Source organism: Myotis myotis, unplaced genomic scaffold (genome assembly GCF_014108235.1).
Source record: "Myotis myotis isolate mMyoMyo1 unplaced genomic scaffold, mMyoMyo1.p scaffold_m19_p_3, whole genome shotgun sequence".
NCBI classification, from domain to species: Eukaryota; Metazoa; Chordata; class Mammalia; order Chiroptera; family Vespertilionidae; genus Myotis; species Myotis myotis.
In genome coordinates, this window is record NW_023416335.1 from 110,196,046 (window position 1) to 110,216,143 (window position 20,098).

The following is a 20,098-nucleotide window of genomic DNA, read 5'->3' on the forward strand; positions in this document are numbered from 1 at the left end:
ATTTTCCTATGGGTTTTCAAAATGAAACTATTTTACACATTATGAAGGTATTCACATATCAAGGGCTATAAAAATGGTGAATTTTTTTTCATTCATTATTCCCAGTTTTGTAGACTTAAGGAAATTATTTTTAAGGGAGAAAGAGTTTTGTAGACAAATATATAGTAGTGTTATTTTCACAAAAACTAATACCAGTCTGTCTGTCTATGAAGAAATGGTTAAGAAAATGTTGTATTAATTTGAGAGCTATTATATATCCACAGAAATATTAATCATGAGATCAAAAGTACAACATTTTATGGTGAAGAAAACCATACATACATATGAACATAGTGATGTAAAAATATCTGTGCAATGTAAATTTTTAAAATGAATTTTAAACAACGAAGTTATCTGCAAAATTAGAACATCCAGAAGGTAAGAATGGGCAGAAATAAAAAGTCATGTTTGGTTAGTAGGATTGTAGGGTACCATTTTTTTAAATATATTTTATTGATTTTTTACAGAGAGGAAGGGAGAGGGATAGAGAGTGAGAAACATCGATCAGCTGCCTCCTGCAAACTCCCCACTGGGGATGTGCCCACAACCAAGGTACATGCCCTTGACAGGAATTGAACCTGGGAGCCTTGAGTCTGTAGGCCGATGCTCTATCCACTGAGCCAAACCGGTTAGGGCGGGTACCATTTTTTTTTAATTTTCTTTATTTTTGATAGTAAAAAAAACTCAACATAGACTTGACATTGGTGTTGGGTTTTGAATTTGACGTTTTGTGAATTATTGTTGAGGGATAATCTCGCTTGGGGAAGCAGTTTATATGAACAAGATTTAATCATCAGGGTCAGGTTCTATGGCACACAGAGGTGTCAGTGTCAAGTGGTATGAGCTCTTCTATGTTCCTCTTCTGGGTCTTACATGTTTCTCTTTCAGGAGAAAGAGACCAAAAAAAATGAATCCAAAGAAAAATATCAAAAAAGGTATGATTTGGACAAAGAAGAAAAAGGCCGCAAAGAGCCAAAGGGATTAAACAGTGAGTGTTAATACTACCATTTACCATTTCCATATTTTATACAAGGAATTAAATTTACTGTGAGACACTCTCCTAATCTTCCATGTCACAGAACTAAAAAAAATCATTTGTTTATTTTTCAGTTACAGTTGACACACATTATTATATTAGTTTCAGGTGTACACCCCAGTGATTAGACATTATATAACTTACTAAGTGGTCATCTCAGTAAATCTCATAGCCATCTGACACCATACATAGTTATTAGAATGCTGTTGACTATATTCCTTATGCTATACTTTCCATCCCCAAGATTGTTTCATAAAAGCCAGTTTGTACTTTTAATCCCTTCACGTTTTTCACCCATTCCTCCACCCCCCACTCCCATCTTGGCAACCTTCAAAATTTTCTCTGTATCTGTGAGTCTGTTTTGTTCTGCTTGTTTGCTTATTTTGTTTCTTGGATTCAACTGTTGATAGGTACATATTTATTGCCGTTTTATTGTTCATTTTTTTAATCTTTTTTCTTCTTAAAACCCTTTAACATGTCATGTAATGCTGGTTTGGTGGTGGGCTCCTTTTACTTTTTCTTGTCTGGAAAGCTCTTTATATGTCCTTCGATTCTAACTGGGAGGTTTACTGGGTAATCTTAGTTGTAAGTCCTTGCTATTCATCCCTTTGAATATTTTTTGCAACCTCCTTTCTGACCTGCAAAGTTTCTGTTGAGAAATCAGCTGACAGTCTTATGGGAGCTCTCTTGTAGATAACCAACAGTTTTTCTCTTGCTGCTTTTAAGACACTTTCTTTGTCTTTAACATTTTAATTATGATGTGTCTTGGTTTAGACCTCCTTGGGTCATCTTGTTTGGGACTCAGCACTTCCTGAACTTGTGTGTCTATTTCCTTCACCAGGTTAGGGATATTTTCTATCTTTTTGTTGTTGTTGTTGTTAATCCTCACCAGAGGATATTCAGAGAGTGGAAGGGAGGGAAGTGGGGAGGGGGCAAGAGAGAGAGAGGCAGGGAAGGAGGGAGAGAGAGAGAAACATTGGTGCAAGAGAGACACATCAATTGGTTGCCTCCTCCACATGCCCTGACCAGGGCTGGGGATTGAATCTGCAACTTAATTCCCCTACCCTTGACTGGGAATCAAATCCGCAACCCTTCGGTGCATAGGCTGAAGTTCTAAACACTTAGCCACACAAGCCAGGGCTGTCCTTTTTTCAAATAGGTTTTCAATTCCTTATTCTCTCTTTTTTCCTACTGGTACTCCCGTGATGCAAATGTTTGCATGCTTCCAAGTTTTCTCAGAAGCTCCTTACACTATCTTCATATTTTTGGATTCTTTTTTCTTTTTGCTGTTCTGATTGAGTGTTTTGTTGTTGTTTGCTTTCTTGTATTCCAAATTGCTGCTTTGATTCTCATCATCATCTACACTACTGTTGATTCCTTGTAAATTATTTTTCATTTTAGTAAATGTACTATTCATTTCTGACTGATTCTTTATTATGGTTTCTTTGTCCTTTTTCATGCTGTTGAAGTTCTCACTAAGTTCCATTGTTTTGAACTCTGTATTTGGTTGTTTGTTTGCTTCCATTTCATTTAGTTCTTTATCTGGAGATTGCTCTTGTTCTTTCATTTGGAACTTATTTTTTTCGTGTCTGCATATGTTTGTTTCTATGTATTAGAGCTGCTATGTCTCCTGGACTTGGTAGAATAGCCTTTTGTCGTAGGTGTCCTGTAGGGCCCTGTGGCGCACCTTCCTGAGTCACTAGAGCTGGGCACTCCAGGTGTGCTCCTGTCTGAGCTGTGTGCACTGTCCTGTTGTATTAAGTGTTGATTGCTTTTGGCCTCACTGAGAGGGATGGACTCCCAGGCCAATCAGCTGTGAGACCCTTCTGCAGCTACAGCAGAGGAGCTGCTGTGCAGGAGTGGATCCTGTGGAGCAATACATGCTTCAGTGGGGCTTTGATGTCCATGAGTCTGCCCCTTGAGTGTATCACTTTTGGGGTTGGTAGGGTTGCAATCTGGTATGGTTTGCAGCTGTCCCCTGGATGCCCTGGCTGTGGAACCTCCCAGGAAGTGCAAGGTCAGCCGCCTGGTAAGGAGTTATAGAGTGATCTGCAGATGGCTGCTACTTATGTTGGGCTTGGAGGTACCCAGGAGAGGCAAAGCTGTGAACCAAGGTTGGCTGTTGGTAGTGCTGGGCCTGAGGCCACTTAGCAAGAGGTGTGGGATATGCAGGGGCCAGATGCTGCATGTTTGAGAGGTTTTCAGTAAGTTCGAAGCATAAGGCAAGAGAGGCCATTTGTAAGGAAAAGCCACTGGAAATGGCTTGGGTGGGTCCACAAACTGGGTGTGGTAAAGAGTGTGAGCCAGGTTAATGGAGACTCAGATAAGGCTTCTGCCTGCACTTTTCATTTGGGCAGTAAGCTGCCCCCTCCCCTGCTCTTGCCCTCATGACAGAAAATTCAGTTCCTTCTCGTAAGTCCCTGTTTCCTTTCAAGCTGCTACCCCATCACTGAAGCTTAAAGGGAGTGAGTTGGACTAAGTCCATGCATGGATCCTTTAAGAGGAATTGCCTGGGATTCTAGCAGCCCTTCATCTCCCTCAGCCACAGTCCCTGGTGGTTTTTCCAGCCAGAAGTTATGGGGACTTGTCTTATATTTATTTTTTTATTTTTTTGTTAATCCTCACCTAGATTTTTTTCCCCCCATTGATTTTTAGAGTGGAAGGGAGAGAGACAGAGATGGGGGGGTGGGGGGAGAGACATATATCAATGTGAGAGAGACAAATAAATTGGCTGCCTCCCACACATGTTCTGACCAGGGCTGGGGATCAAACCCGTGACCCTTCGATGTGCAGGCTGACACTCTAACCATCAAGCAACACTGGCCAGGGCCCAATTTTATTTTATTAATTTATTTTCAGAGAGAGAGAAACATTGCTTTATTGTCCCACTTATTTATGCAGTCATTGGTTGATTCTTATATGTGCCCTGACCAGGAATCAAACCTGCATCCTTGGCATATTGGGATAATGCTCTAACCAACTGAGTTACTAGGTCAAGGCCATACCTCCCCTGGCCATACCTCCCCTGGCCATGCCTCCCGATTTTAAACCGCCACAGGTGGGTGTTGGACCAGCCTATTCCGTGTATCTGCCCCTTTTCTGGTTATTATGTCAGATCTAGTGCTTTGCCAATCTTCTTTTCACTTTTATTTTTTGTTAAAAGTTGAACCAGCTGGTGTGTCTCAATAGTTGAGCATTGACCTATGAACCAGGAGGTCAGGGTTCGATTCCTAGTCGAGGCACATGCCCAGGTTGCAGGCTTGATCCCCAGGGTGGAGCATGCAGGAGGCAGCCGATCAATGACTCTCATCATTGATATTTCTGTCTCTCTCTCCCTCTCTCTTCCTCTCTGGAATTAATAAAAATATATGTTTTTAAAAAAAGTTGTGTGGAAGTTTCACATGCATCTGCGAATTTCTACCAGATGCACAGTCAGTGTGCTGGCATGGTACCCTCCCATTTCCCCACTCACCCCAGAGATCATTGTGTACAATGTTAGCTTCAGGTTACAGTTGTAGGCAGATGTGTAAGCAGGACAGTTGCTGGTATGACTGGGGTTATTTTGAGGCTGACTGTCTTGTCAAAACTGGGAATGGTTCATAACAGTGGAAAACAGCCATTCACTTTCTATGTAAACCCTTTCTAAGCATTGAGCAGCCAATAGAAAGACCAATTGAAACAGCTTCATGGGTTTGATAGTACAAACCTAATGATGCTTTAGAACCAAGGTAGATATTAGTAAAAATTAAGGAAATACCTGTTTCTTTAACACAAACCCAGATTTTCTTTTGATTACAACAGAAATTGTGGTTCCTATTCATTACCATTTTTATTTTTTTCACTAGCATTTAAGGAAATCAGAAATGCATTTGATTTATTTAAATTAACTCCAGAAGGAAAAAATGATTTTCCTGAGAATAATCAGAAAAGAGAAGAAACACCACTGGATTGTAATTTTGCAGAAGATCATAAAACCAAGGAAAACAATCAGGTACTTAAAGAAAGGAGAAATACAAGAGATGAGACTGACACATGGGCATGTATAGCTGCAGAAGGTGATCAGGATGTTCTAGATGGTATGTGCCCAGCCGACGAGAATTCTGGTGAGTGTTTGCAGTCAGTTTGCATATTTTCTCAGGGCTGTATGATTTCACTCACCTCATTTTTTCCCATTGTAACTCAAGATCAGAGAATAAAGGCATAGACGATTTTGTTTCAATTTCCTGAATAAACAGCTTTTTATATTGAAAACTTAGGCCATTCTGTGGTTTTTAAATTGACCACACAAATATTTTATACGTCCCTATGATGTGACCAGCACATTTTGAAATTGTACAAATTTCAGGTATTCTGCCTTTATCACTCTTGCTAAGTAGCTTGATTGTATACCTAATAGATTTCTTTCAGAAAATTATCAAATGCAGACTTACTTATATTCTATCCTTTTAACTGCAGCAAATGACACTTCCTAAATGGCATGTTTGTAAATGCTCTCCTGATGATGTTGGGATTGGCTGAGGAGGGAGGTCAATGTGTGGAATATTGGGCACATGGCTGTGAGGGTAACAGAAAGAGTGCAATATATATGTACTTATAACTAGGACAGAATAAATCTGATAAAACTATCATTTGAATCTTGAAAAAGTTGAAGAGAATTAATGTTACAGAATATATGGCAGAGTGGATAGTCTGGGTTGCCTTGGTACTACAAAACAGTTAGGCCCTGGGTATCAGGTAAATCATGCTTTTAGATGCATTAGCTTATAGGAAATTGGGACAATTGCTAGGACCTATATATAGACAAGGGAGAGGAGGAAATGGCTTGCCCCAAGGCCAGATGCCAAATAGCAGCTCTGCTATTTAGGATACCAGGCAGTGAACACACACAGTAGATGTTGGTTTGTACCCTTGGACATCCCCAGATGACATCTGAACCACCCTTTACAGAAAGGGCAGGGAGAAACTGGAAGGCAGCCACCCCATATTGGTAGTTGGCAAGTAGAATAAGCAAGGGAACTTACATACGAGGCTCATCTTGGGAGACTGTGAGGCAAGTAGATCTCCAAACTGCCTGCCAAGTCTTAAAGTTTATAGAGAGGCCTAAATGATGTTCGGGTGGTCTCACAATACCTTCTGCTATCAAGGCTGCATCCCTGAAGTGGCTCCCACTGTGGGAGAACGGCGGTGAGGACATACATTCTAGGTATGGGAGGGTTGAGGGAACCTCCAGTTGCCTATGATGTTCAATCGATGGTCATGTCCTTTGAATGACCTCTTCCAACGCTCCACCCCTTGTGACTGGCTCTTACAATGTCACATGCCTCCTCTTCCGCAATGTGCCCTTGAGGGGTCAGCATGGGTTTTCACAGCATGGAAGTGGCTCATTTGGCCTCTCTCTGGTTGCATTGGAGACAGACACCACAGCCACAGTACAGGCATATGCAAGCAATAACAGGTTAAGACAATGATTCCCAAAGCAAGTAATAATTTTTCCTTTAAGCCCCAAGATCAGAACCACTGATTTATTAAGTCTGCTAGGCTAGGGGTCAGATCACTCAGTGCATTCACTTGTGTCCTCAATGTGATACATTAGCAGACTAATGGTGTGAACACAATGTGTTTGGACAGTGGCACAGGTCTGCCTCCTTGTGACGCAGTAGTAATGTCCAAGCCATCCTGCTTCAGAGGACAGCTCTCTCTTAGGGACTTTTCAGTATTCAATGAAGATGGGCTTTGTTGGCTTGGGTGAGCTTAGTGTAGGGGCTTTCTTGTGTGTCATAACATCATCCAGGGCAATGGAGGGAACAGAGATGGTGGCTGAATGATGGCATCCATGGGAAACCAAATCTGGCCTTGAGGAGAGGGGGGTTAGCAACTTTAGGAACTTGACCAGGACATGTGTACCATCCATGTCAGCTGGAGCACACAGGGTGAGGAAATGGACTGCTGGGAGTAGAACATGCCAGACTGGGGACCCCCAGCTCCTCTCCTCTCTGTGGTGCATGTTTCTTTCCAGGTGCTTTTCCACAGGTCATCTGGCAGGACAGCAGGGTGCCAGTGTAGTTCCCCTCACCTGGGATGCCAAGTCACCCTCATCCCGGTGGGACATCTCATTGCAAATTCCTATAGATGATGGATGCTTCTCCCAGGTGTGAGGGGGGCTTCATGTTCTTAGCAGCACAGCACTTTGGTCCACAATTCGAGTCAGGGCAATGACTGTCTCTTGTGACTTATGTTCCTTTATGGCATGAGTGGGGAACCTTTTTTCTGTCAAGGGCTATTGGGATATTTATAACATCATTTGCCAGCCATACAAAATTATTAACTTAGAAAAATTAGCCTGCTGTATTTGGTCAAACATTTAATTAACTCACCCCTAATGCCTTGGCAGGGCCAGACCAAATGATTTTGTGGGCCGGGGCCAGGCAGGCGTTCCCCACCCCTGCTTTATGGCATTAGGTACCTCAACAGGGGTCTCTAGTCTGTCATATGGACAATGGGCCCTACTGGCTGATCATTCAACTGTATGAAAGCCTGGGATAGTACTTTAGCTCACCTTGGTATAGCGGTTTACCTGGTAGTAACATAATCTGTGGCTTTACTACTCATTCCTTTCTACCAGCCCTATTGCCTGCAGGTCATAAGGGGGATGGGCCTCCAGTCAGTGTCATGTTCTTCTGCCCAGTCTAGCACATTGTGATCTCTAAAACGTGACCCCATCACTGTCTTCTCAACTTCTTTAATCCTCTAGTAGTGGCAGCCTGGTTTGCATAGCAACAGGGAATAGCTTTGGTTTGCCCCACTTGGAGGGAGGGGCTGATACAATGAATGTGTGGCCCCCAACTCCTGTGGCAGTTGCCCTATAAATTGTTTAATACTGTCACTGCATTAACAAGTCACTATTTCTGGAGCGATACTCCCATCCGACCCAGGCGTTGTGGTGGCCACTCCTGTGTACCTATCTGCTGCATCCACTGAAGGGTCAGCTGTTAGGGCCTCACTTTCCTGATTGCCAGCGGGTGTTAGTGCCTCATGTGTTGGGATGTGGAAAAGTGAGGAGCCTTAGGTTCTTGCAGGTGGACTCAAATGTCTTTCCACATGTCCTGACCCCACAAAAGCTCACTCATGATCATCCACCTGTGGCTTCACACTGCCTGAGCCGTAGGGTCAACCCCTTTAGAGTAGCCCACCTATTAGTGCAAAGTATTAATGGCCAGGGCTCTTGACTGATCATCAGCCAAGCTACTGAGTTCAGCCCACTGGCTGCTGCAGGCCCTCTTTGTTTCCATACAGACAGTGTTGTGTTGGGTTGAATAACAGCTGTAACCCCACTGGACAGGTTGCCCAACTAGACCATGTATCGGGCATCAGCAGTAATCGCCCCATGTTCTGTTGAGGCCGCTGTATAAAACTATAGCAGGAGATAACAGCACTTACCTGGGCATGTTCAGACACCTCAGAATCAGGTCCTTGCAGATTTAAAAACCAGATAGATTCATGGGGAAGAGAGCTCTTGATTTGGAGCTCTGTGTTCTGTTACTTAACAATCCTGTAAATTAGATGGCCTTGTCTCCATTTATATGGCCTTTCATTTGTATGGCCTCCTCAGTGCTTCCTGTGGTTTGTGGTTTCCCTGAGTTTTGGGAGGAGGTGGCTCGCTTTCCTCGACGGTGATCTCACAGGTCATTATAGTCTAAATGCATTAATTCACAGAAATAATTATACAATCCTTATGGAGTGTTAGCTGCTTTTTCTATTCAGAGAGGGAGGTATAGTGAGTTCTGTAACTTAAAGTCACACAGCTAACAGGGAGCTAGTGTACAGATCTAAGTGTGTCACTCGAGGCTGTGCTGTCATGTCTCCATGCTCAGTGCTGGTTCCAGTTGAGAGCTTTGGGAGAAGTGTATTTGCATTGCTTTTACAAATTCCATTTCTATGGCAAGGTTAACTGCATAATATCTGTGTCATTTGAGGAATTGGTTTTAGGTAAAAGCCTTTAACTATTTGTAAGGTTAACTGCATAATATCTGTGTCATTTGAGGAATTGGTTTTAGGTAAAAGCCTTTAACTATTTGTGCTTTTCAGTCATTTTTAATTTCTCCCAAATGAGTTATGCTTAAGACTCACACCAAAACCGGTTTGGCTCAGTGGATAGAGCGTCGGCCTGCGGACTGAAAGGTCCCAGGTTTGATTCCGGTCTAGGGCATGTACCTGGGTTGTGGGCACATCCCCAGTAGGAGATGTGCAGGAGGCAGCTGATCGATGTTTCTAACTCTCTATCTCTCTCCCTTCCTCTCTGTAAAAAATCAATAAAATATATTAAAAAAAAAAAAAAAAAAAAAAAAGACTCACTGAGTCCAGGGATCAGACAACTGAGACCAGCATTTGCTTAATGGTGGTGGTGGGGCCTGGAGTACACTCAGTAGAGAGGGCTTTCAGGAGGAAAAGTGTGATCCGAGTCTGGAAGGATCAAAGGGCATTTACTGTTATTTACACACATGTCTGATTTACACATTTCCAATGATTGAAAGCAATGTACAAGAAGAATGGCCAAAGAAAGAAATGTTAGCAGTTCCTCTTACTGACTCTAGTTTCTCTCTTCCTTTGAACTACTTAATCTTATACTTACAATTCATATTTTACTATTTTATAATTAATAGTTTACCAATTTATCTTTAAGCTTTTGAAGCACTGTAACTTCTAAATATGGGTAGTTTATGTTTACTCACCAAAGAAAATCAGAAATTTCATTGAAGACTCAGTTACATAATGACATATGTTAAAGGTGTATATAAAGTTTTGGTTAAGTCAGTACAGAAAAAAGTATTTTAAAGCCCTTCTGTGTTCCAGATGGCAGACAGCAGATTTTGAGTCTAGGCATGGACCTGCAGCTGGAATGGATGAAACTAGAAGATTTTCAAAAGCATCTTGATGGGGAAGATGAGAACTTTTCTGTAACAGATGCCATTCCAAGCAGTGAGTAGTGTGGGAGTTATGAGGATCCTTTTCATAAATCTAGATACAGAAACCTAATATCATTTCTTTCATTTTAGATTTATTGAGAGATGCTGTGAAAAATGGGGATTATATTACTGTGAAGGTTGCACTTAATTCAAATGAAGAATATAACCTGGACCAAGAGGTAGTAAATACATCTTTGTAAAATCTCATGAAAGGAATATGTAAATTAGCTTTTAAAATAATTGTTTTCTTTTTTATTTAGCTACAAAAGTATTGCATTTTCATTTTATAAAATTCAAAAATAGCAGAATGTAGAAAATTTTAGTCCCTGTATTCCCACCCCTAAAGTGACCATTTGGTTCAGCTATGATCCTTCTGATTTTGTCAATGGTTTAACCTCTGCTGCTATTAGGGGTGGTGTTTCAAGTCACTGTGTTTCATTGAGAGCTGTCTATTAACAGCAACTGCCTGACTTCCTATTGTTGCCGTGGGTTTTATACTGATTTATGAATTTTTTTTTTCAGCCTTGTTGAAACAAGGCCACCAAAAATTTGGTTGCCTCCCCCCCCAAAAAATGGGAGAATATTTTGTGTGTTTTTTTAAATATGGAAGCATATTAACCCCTTTTTTCCTGGTTTTTAGCTTTGTTGGTTTTTTGTTTTTGTTTTTTTAATCTTTTATTGCTTGGAGGGTTTCTGTTTATTTTTATTTTCTCACCTGAGAATGTCTTTCTTCGAGACAGAGAGAAACATTGGTCAGTTGCCTCCAGCACGCACCCAGAATGGGAATTGAACTGGCATCCTGGGTATGTGCCCTGATCAGGAATTGAACCCACCAGCTTATGGTGTCCAAGACGAAGGTCCAACCTAGCCACCAGGCCAGGGTAGAGGGCTTATATTTTTAGGTAGTTACATCTGTTGATCTTTTCCTTTATGGCTTTTGGGTGTCTTGTCTTGCTTAGAAAAGATTTATATATTTTCTTCTTTCATTTTCTTGCTTATAGTTGTGGATCTTTAATCATTTGAGGTTACACTTCAAAAAATTGTTTTGATTAAAATTGCATGAAATATATAGATCAATTTGGCTGAGAATTAACATGATTACATTTTCAGTCTTCCATTTAGGAACATAACTACATTCAGCTCTTTATTTTAATTCCTTAAGCAAAACAATTTTTTTCTTCATAGTTATTATTTATTTCAGATCAATTTCTAAATATGTTATAGTTTTGTAATTATCTTGCTATGATTATGAGATCTTTTTTCTCCTACATTTTGTTTTCTAACTGTGATAAAGCTATTGATTTCTGTTTGTGTTTGTGTCTCCAGCCACTTTAGAAAATTCTCTTACTGTGGTAATTTTAAAGTTACTTTCTAGATAGTTTGACCACTTGCTAAAAATAACTATTTTGTTTCCCTTATTTTCAATATTTCTTTCTTTGGTCTTGTGAAATTGGTGATATCTGAACAACAGTGGTGATAGAAGTGATCTGTTCTGTTTTTGGTCTGAGTAGGATTTTCCCTCAGGGTCATGGCATCAGGTTTGATTTCTGTCTTGTTGGTGGTTTACCTCCTATACTCTTTTTTTTTTTTTTAAGCTGCTTAAGTATCGGGGATGCATGTTGGGTTTTAGCAGATGTTTTCTTTGAAGATTTGAATAACAATTCCTAAAAGATTTACTTTTCCAGAAAATTGTAGCTACACAGTGCATTGCATCTGTCAAGGTAAAACATGCATTAGTCACAAAACAAGCCACCACTTTTCAACAATCTGAGCAAAGATAAAATGCCTAAGGAACAATATAGATTTGCAAAGGTTGGATTCTTTAAGCACCAGTTTAAAAAAAACCATAAGTGGATGAGTATCTTCAGTTATAGGTACTAAATTCAACCTTTTGCATTAGGAATTAGAGCACTTTGTCATATAACAGAAACGTATTATAAAAGTGAGTAGTGTCAAAGGAATAGAACCGCCAGCATTCAAAAACAGCTTTGTTGCCCTGGCTGGGTGGTTCAGTTGGTTGCACCAAAAAGTGGAGTGTTCGATTCCTGGTCACAGCACATACCTAGGTTGTGGGTTCAGTCCTCACTCCGAGCATTCTCTCGCTCTCTCCCTCCACCCCTCTTTCTCCCTCCCTCCCTCCCTAAATATATCCTTGGGTGAGGATTTAAAAAAAAAAAAAGGGAGGCCTATGAAAGCACATCACTCACTAACCCTCCTGAAATTCAGACTCTGGTCCTGCTTCAGAGCCATTTATTTGCTGCCACTGCCTCCTCCTCTCCTCCTCCTCCCACCACCCTGGCTATGGCCCCTACTCTCCAACTCACCCAGTCTTTGTGAGATGCATGCAGGGAACTTTCTAAAGTTAGATTTTTATAAATCTAGAGAAAGTGCTATTGCTAGAAATAATTTTTCTTACATTAGTGTTTCCTCAAATTACTCATACTGGCAAATTCTGCTAAAATTTTCAGATTATAACCAAATTAATTCATACTCTTGGAATTTGGTTGTATCAGATGGTAATTAATGGTTTGGTTTTCTCATCTGGTGTTCGTTTTAACTAGCAATTGGAAATAATTTTAGCTAATACTTACCTTTTTATTATTCACCAACTTTACGTAATTTTATCTTATCCAAAGCAGTTGTTTTACTCACTTTTTTCATATCAGTGTTGTTCCTTACTTATGAATCTTTTTTATCCTTAGAGCAGTTAAACTCTTACTTCCCAGCAGTTAGCAATGGTTTTTTAACCCAGATAACATTCATTTCATTGTGTCCTCAATACACTGGGCTTAGGTGACCAGTGGTCATTTCTAGCCTTACATCTTTGGGCCAACTAAATGAATATAATCAATGTATGAGTTTTGCCTAGAACACAAGGAAACTTTTAGACCTGAAATTTGAGATAAATACCTTTGCCATCTAGATAGCTTCAAGATTTGTGCAAAGTATTGATGTGCCTTTAGAACATAATACATCGAAGTTGTAAAATTTTATAACTGTTGGAATACTTACTCTTTGATCCTGCTTGACTATGCTAACTGTGGGAGCACAGGTCCTTCTCTGCCAAGAACTGGACCTTCATGGACGCCGAGTATTAGACAGAAAAGACATGAGAAGTCGAAGGCGTATAAGAGAGAGTCTTTATTGCAGACCAAGTAGCCATTAGACAAAGCAGTTCTTCAAAGTAGCTTACTAAGCAGTAGCTGCACAAAGCAACCTAAGCAAACATAGGAGCCATTGCACACACAGCAGCCCAGCTCTACATAAAAGCAGCCTTTACATAAAAACAGCCTTGTACCACCTGGTTAGTAATACATTTTTATACCAACTTAGACAAAAGAGGCTTCTTGCCAAATAGTGACATCAATATTTGGGCCTCAGAAAGGTACACCTGCTCACTGCATACAGTAAGATTGCTATGTCCTGGCTTAGATTGGCCTTGAACATCCAGTGTACTCTGATTAAGGTTCCCATAGTAACATTTATATATATAAAATTCCAAAGGTTATTAGTTTTTTATTTTTTATTAAGATATTTTAGTGAAAAAAATTAAGTAGATGCTTAAATCAATGTACTTTAATAATTTCACGTTGAAACAGTCTAGATGAAAAGAACTTAGTTATACAATTTTTATGATTAAACATTGACATTTTTCCTTACACAAAACTAATGAAGGATTCAAGTGGGATGACACTGGTGATGCTTGCTGCAGCTGGAGGTCAGGACGATCTACTGAGGCTTCTCATCAGAAAGGGAGCCAAAGTGAATGGCAGACAGAAGAATGGGACCACCGCACTCATTCATGCAGCTGAAAAGGTTGGTCACTCACAGTGCAGCCATTTCATAGTCGTACAGGAATTCCTGCTCCTGGAATAAGACAAAATCTGTTTCTGTAGTGAAATATAACAGTCATACAGTCAACTTAATTTTATATTTCAGTTTATCTATGACTTATCATGAATGGATGCTTTCTTTTAAATCAACAATAATACTTTGCAGTTGAATTTTCAAAATGATTATCTAGTTGGAAGGGATTTATATTCAACAGGACCTCCGATTAAGGTACTAAAATTAGTTTCAATCAATAGGGTCTTGATTGAAAAATCATTTCCAATTGAAAATAATTAAAATGTTCCCATATATTATCTATCTAAAGCAGCAGTTCTCAACCTGTGGGTCGCGATCCCTTTCGCGGTCGAATGACCCTTTCACAGGGGTCGCCTAAGACCATCTTGCATATCAGATATTTACATTACGATTCAAAACAGTAGCAACATTACAGTTTTGAAGTAGCAATGAAAATAATTTTATGGTTGGGTCACAACATGAGGAACTGTATTTAAAGGGCCAGAAGGTTGAGAACCACTGATCTAAAGGATTGCTATGCAGAGGGTCTTATGTAGAAGGCAATGGTTAACCCTCAGATTGAACTCGCTGGCAAAACAGAGTGTGGCTGGGCAGGGGACTTAACCCACCCAGCACCTCTGGTTCTCACAAGACCCTGCATAGTAAAGAACCAGGAAATTTCACCTACCTTCTTGGGATAGATTCTCTTTTTCCTGGTCGTTAAAAGTTTCAAAACATCCAAAAATATCTTACTTTTGAATATAAGAATTTGAAGAATTAAATTTGTTTTCTTTTCTTTAATAGAACTTTTTAACTACAGTGGCTATTCTTTTGGAAGCAGGAGCTTTTGTAAATGTCCAGCAGAGCAGTGGTGAGACCGCTTTAATGAAGGTAAATGCCTCACATGATTGCTCATCCCCTCCATGCCTCAGATGTGTATGTTGGGGTCTCCGACAGCTAGGGCCTGGGGATTTGATGGGGAACAAGATAATCTCTGGATTGCACATGATAGATGAATGGGAAAAGTAGCATCAGAGAAGCACTTAACATGTAGTGTGATGAGTAATGCGAGAGGAGTAAGCGTGGAGCTAAGGGATTACATCAGAGTCCAGACAAGGTTCAGTCCTGTGGCTCCCAGGCAGCCTTAGGGTTACTGTGACAGGTGGCCTCACTGTGGCTGTGAACAGGGATGAACTGTGCAAATGGGAACTGTGGAGTGGGCTATGCACAGAGCCCAAGGAGTGGAGAAGTGGAGGCTATAATCTAGTTTTTATAGGTGAATTAATCACTTCATCCATTGTGTATTAGGAATTGTGGTTTGCAGGTAGTTTTAAGTGGAAGGTTGTTAAAGCTGCCCCCGTGCACTCCTGTACTACCCCTCCATGGTTAGTGGTTTTGCATTTGCATCTATGGGGGCAAGTTCTGCATGTTCTAGTCTTTTCCTAGGGCAGTTCTGGGTTCCTGGCGTAAAATGCTATTAGGATACAGTAGTTTTTAACACCTAGTAATGTTTTAGTTCCCCAAGTGGAGGCTGTGCTGCTGCCCTGTCCTTAGACACAGTTTATGAGCTATTGGCGTTTGTCTGCAGTCTGTTTTCAGCCTTCTTTCATGAGTCAGTAAACAAGCATGGCCACAGCCAGGTTCACAGTGGGCTGCCTGAATCTGCTTTCTAATTCGTTATTCTAAAGGCCTGGCCCGCCTGCTGCTTCAGCCTTAGGGTTTTACACTTAGGGTTTAAACCCGGCTCACTGTTTGTGTTTCCATTTCATTGGTGGCTCGTGGAAATATTTTGTTCAGGACCCCTACTTTTGAATTTGTTTTCCATTATGTTTGTAAATTGTCCAATGTTTAGAGCAGAGGTAGCATTCAAAGAATGAATTAAAACTATCTTACTGAGAAATCACCAAGTGGGTTCTAAACAGACACTCTAGAGTGGTCTTTAAAGTGTGTCTCAGGGCCATTCTGGATTTAAATTCAGACATGTATCCATGCTTGTTACTCTCCTCAGAGCAGATACTAGGAAAATTCTGAGATTTTGTGATGCTAAGAGGCACTTTAGATTCCCAGGGCTTTCCTAATAAGACAACAGGACATGGATGGAGAGTGGAGCTTAAGAAGGCCTGGTGTTTCTTCTGGGTTGGGATAGAGGTATCGTTTTGAATGTAGCACAGATTTCTGTACGGGACCCCTCTTGTTTATGTAAACGTTTCTAATACCTAGGGAGACCCAACTCCAGGTTTTTTCCAACCTTCTTTCCCTCTCTTCACAAAGAGCTCCCAGGCTGTCTCATGTGTGAAGAAAAGGACAAACACTGACTGGTAGTTAACTTTAGTTAATTATTGCTCCTTTTTTTTTGGGACTTAGGCCTGTAAAAGAGGAAATTTGGATATTGTACGACTTGTAATTGAATGTGGAGCCGACTGCAATATTCTGTCAAAGCACCAAACTAGCGCAATGTATTTTGCAAAGCAGTGTAACAATGTGTTGGTGTACGACTTGCTGAAGAATCATTTAGACACGTAAGTGCGCTGTGACTGTGCCATAGTTAAGTTACAGGGCTGGACACATCAAAACAGGAATGGCCTAGCTCTAGCAACGTGGCTCAGTTGGTTAAAGAATCATTCATCCCATACACCAGAAGGTTGCAGGTTTGATTCCCAGTCAGGACATATGCCTAGGTTATGAGTCTGATCTCCAATTGGGGTGTGTACAGGAGTCAAACAATAGATGTTTCTCTCTCACACTGATATTTCTCTCTCCCTCCCCCATTTTCCTCCCCCAAAATAAAAAACCATATCCTCATGAGGATTAAGAAAGAAAGGCCTTGCTAGGTTCCTCCGTCTGTCAAACATTAATTTAAATTAAACTATAATTTTATCTCCCTCTGGTAGCAGGCCCTCTATCTAAATTATTTTCACGCACGCACACACATACACACACACACACACACACACAAGACAAAAACTGGAATGGTCTGTATATGTAACTGCTCAGAAAAGACTGTCAAGTAGAGGTCCCAATGGGCTTCTCTTCTCAAAAGATCACAGATTTTTTTTTTTTAAAGACAAAAAAGATCACAGATTTAAGTGGCATATGAATTACTTTTCTACAGGTATTGAGGACTTAGAAACTTTTAGACTTAATCTAGAAGCATCTCCTTAAAATCTTGACTAGGCTCTTAATTTCGCTCACATTTTCTTAAATTTTAGTTCATTCTTGTTTTTTAATGGACACAATTTTTAGAGCACTTTCAGGCTCACTGTGACATTGAGCAGAAAGTACAAGAGTTCTTCCATATAACCCCTGCCCCCACACATGCACAGCCTCCCCCACCTCTTCCACCAACGTGGTAGTTAATGAACCTATCGTCCATGTTCGTTAGTTCACCTTGGTGTTGGACATTTTGTGGGTTTTGATAAATGTATGAGACATACCCACCATCATAGGATCACACAGAATAGTTTCACTGCCCCCCAGGCTCCACTTATTCATCCCTCTCCCCCCACTAAACCCTGAAAACCTTTTTGTCTCCATATGTTTGCCTTTCCAGGATTTCACATAGTTGGAATCATCTAGTATGTAGCCGTTTCAGATGGTCGTCTTTTACTTACTGATATGCATTTAAATGTCCTTCATGTCTTTTCCTGGCTTTATAGCTCATTTCTTTTTAATGCTGGATCATTCCATTGTATAGATGCTTCACAGTTTACCCATTCTTTTTCAGAAGAATTCTAAGACATTTACTTTGGCAACACGTAACAGGAACGTCACAGACAGTAGCTAACACAAGTAAGGTGTTTATTATTCATATAACCAAGTATAGAGGTAGGCAGTTTAGGCAGGAATAGCCTCTCTCATCCACCATAGTTAGAATCTGACTTGGGTCTTCATGTCTGCAAGATGGTAACTCCATTTCCAGGTGTAGGAGATCTATATTTTAAGCAGAAAGTAAGGTCAGTTTTGGACAGGAGACAAAAAAGGTGGCAAAGGTCAAAATAAAGGAATATGTGCTTAGTGAGTGTGCCCCCTTTAACAGCCTTTGATGAGAGCCTCGCCCAACCCATTATTTTTTTGTTAATCCTCACCCGAGGATATTTTTCTTTTCTTTTTATATTTTATTGATTTTTTACAGAGAGGAAGGGAGAAGGATAGAGAGTTAGAAACATCGATGAGAGAGAAACATCAATCAGCTGCCTCCTGCACACCCCCTACTGGGTATGTGCCCGCAACCAAGGTACATGCCCTTGACCGGAATCAAACCTGGGACCCTTCAGTCCGCCGGCCGACGCTCCATCCAGTGAGCCAAACCAGCTAGGGCGAGGATATTTTTCCATTGACTTTTGGAGAGAGTGGAAGGGAGGGGGAGAGACAGAGAGAAACGTCCATGTGACACATGGACTGGTTGCCTCCCACACGCACCCCAACCGGGCCTGGGGATTGAACCTGCAACCCAGGTAAGCGCCCTTGACCAGGAATTAAACCCAAGACCCTTCCATGTGTGGGCCAACACGCTACCCACCGAGCAATACCAGCCAGGGCCCAACCAATAATTTGCGTGTGACTGACCAGCATTTATGGCTACACGGAATCCTGGGAAGCCAGCTCATCTCAGTTTGTTCACATGGATAACAGATCCAGATAGCCTGCAAGTAGGTCGACCAGCCTTCCTGGTTTGCATGATACATGGAGCGATTCCTGGGATGCTGGGCAAACCAAATGAGTTGGTTACCTTCTTAGTGAGATAGTTGCTGCCCTTTTGCAGCCATCATTGAAGCAGCAGCATCCAGAAATGAAGTTTAATTCCTTTGTGACTTCTGACCAGAGCAAAAACCATAAAAATCATTTCAATGCATTTTTCCACATATTCTCCTGTTTTCAAAGAGTTGAGGCAGACGTACAATGTTCAATTCATGCCCATCCAAAAGGATGACAAAGGGCAGCAAATTGGGAAAATACTTTGATTTCTGCCATCTGTAGAAATCTTAGTCATTCACCCCAGCAAGGTGGTTATCACTAGACCAGCCGTGGGCAAACTACGGCCAGCGCTTTTGAAATGAATAAAAAAAGAGAGACCGTACCCTTTTATGTAACGATGTTTACTTTGAATTTATATTAGTTCACACAAACACTCCATCCATGCTTTTGTTCCGGCCCTCCGGTCCAGTTTAAGAACCCATTGTGGCCCTCGAGTCAAAAAGTTTGCCCACCCCTGCACTAGACTAAATCTGAACAAATATCACAAAAAAATCCTTGAGTGTAAAGCCAAATCTCACCAAGTAAAAAAAAGAAAAGGGCAAACATAAGAAACAATTGAGAAAATGCAGGAATAAAGTAATCTTATATACAGCTTTCATTAAAAACTGTTTAAATGAAAAAAAGTTTTCTGAATTTTACTTGACTGCTTGTGTGTGTGCCAATTCTTGGATTTATTTTTTAACAGAATTCTCATTTCTGATTCTCCAAATTGATCATTCATTTATTAGACAGATATTTATTGAACACTATGTGCCAGGCACTTTTCAGACTGCTGGGGAGATGGAGAGAGCAGTGGGGGTAAGGACTGCCCTCATGGAACCGGAATCCTTGGGAGAGGACAGACAGTAAGAAAGACAAATGGCATGTCAGGTGCCCAGTGCAGAGTAGAGGGATGAGGGAATTGCATATTATTTTTAAGGTTGATCTGGATTTAACAGTTTTATAATTATATGGCTCATGATTCTTTTTTACATTAATAGTAACTCTTACTACATACTTTATTATTAGACTTTCAAGAGTAGCAGAAGAAACGATAAAGGATTACTTTGAAGCACGCCTTGCTCTTCTAGAACCAATTTTTCCAATAGCATGTCATCGTCTCTGTGAGGGGCCAGATTTTTCAATGGATTTCAATTATAAACCTCCACAGAACATAACAGAAGGTAAGCCTACATTTTCTCTGTTTGAAATGTGACACTATAGCTGTTAACTGATTTAGAACTCATTCTTTAAACAAATCTTAAAATTCTGTTAGTATAATAATTATGTAAAACAGTTATCAACAGAGTTGCTCTGGCAGAAAAAAAGAAACCAACTGATATCTACCATCCCAGGTGACTTTGAGGGGTCCACAGAGCATGTTGTAGAACTTGTTTAAAAAGTATGGCAGTTTGGTCTTTTTATTTGAATTTTTACATTCTGAGCCCAGAATCAATTTCTTTTTTCTTCTGGATTTTAT

At 40.6% G+C, this 20,098-nt stretch overlaps 2 protein-coding genes across 18 annotated transcripts in view; one reads left to right on the top strand and one right to left on the bottom strand.

Moving 5' to 3' along the window:
- MPHOSPH8 (M-phase phosphoprotein 8) overlaps positions 1-20,098 on the top strand; it is a 62,335-nt gene that overhangs the window by 31,440 nt on the left and 10,797 nt on the right. For 5 of the 6 annotated variants that reach the window (XM_036301721.1, XM_036301722.1, XM_036301720.1 and 2 more), the window contains 8 exons: positions 928-1,027; positions 4,921-5,178; positions 9,926-10,051; positions 10,129-10,217; positions 13,714-13,854; positions 14,689-14,775; positions 16,249-16,403; positions 19,648-19,802. In XM_036301721.1, coding sequence (XP_036157614.1) covers positions 928-1,027; positions 4,921-5,178; positions 9,926-10,051; positions 10,129-10,217; positions 13,714-13,854; positions 14,689-14,775; positions 16,249-16,403; positions 19,648-19,802 — 1,111 coding nt within the window. The remainder of the gene's footprint in view (positions 1-927; positions 1,028-4,920; positions 5,179-9,925; positions 10,052-10,128; positions 10,218-13,713; positions 13,855-14,688; positions 14,776-16,248; positions 16,404-19,647; positions 19,803-20,098) is intronic. The other variant, XM_036301723.1, reaches the window with a different exon arrangement.
- The window catches only part of PSPC1 (paraspeckle component 1), a 135,554-nt gene continuing 128,617 nt past the window's right edge, over positions 13,162-20,098 (bottom strand). For 5 of the 12 annotated variants that reach the window (XR_004966376.1, XR_004966380.1, XR_004966375.1 and 2 more), the window contains 3 exons: positions 18,451-18,587; positions 17,496-17,814; positions 13,163-13,905 (listed from right to left, as the gene is read on the bottom strand). The gene's annotated coding sequence lies outside the window, so the exon portion shown is untranslated. Of the gene's footprint in view, positions 13,906-17,495; positions 17,815-18,450; positions 18,699-20,098 lie in introns of all 12 variants that reach the window. The other 7 variants (XR_004966384.1, XR_004966379.1, XR_004966382.1 and 4 more) reach the window with 3 other exon arrangements.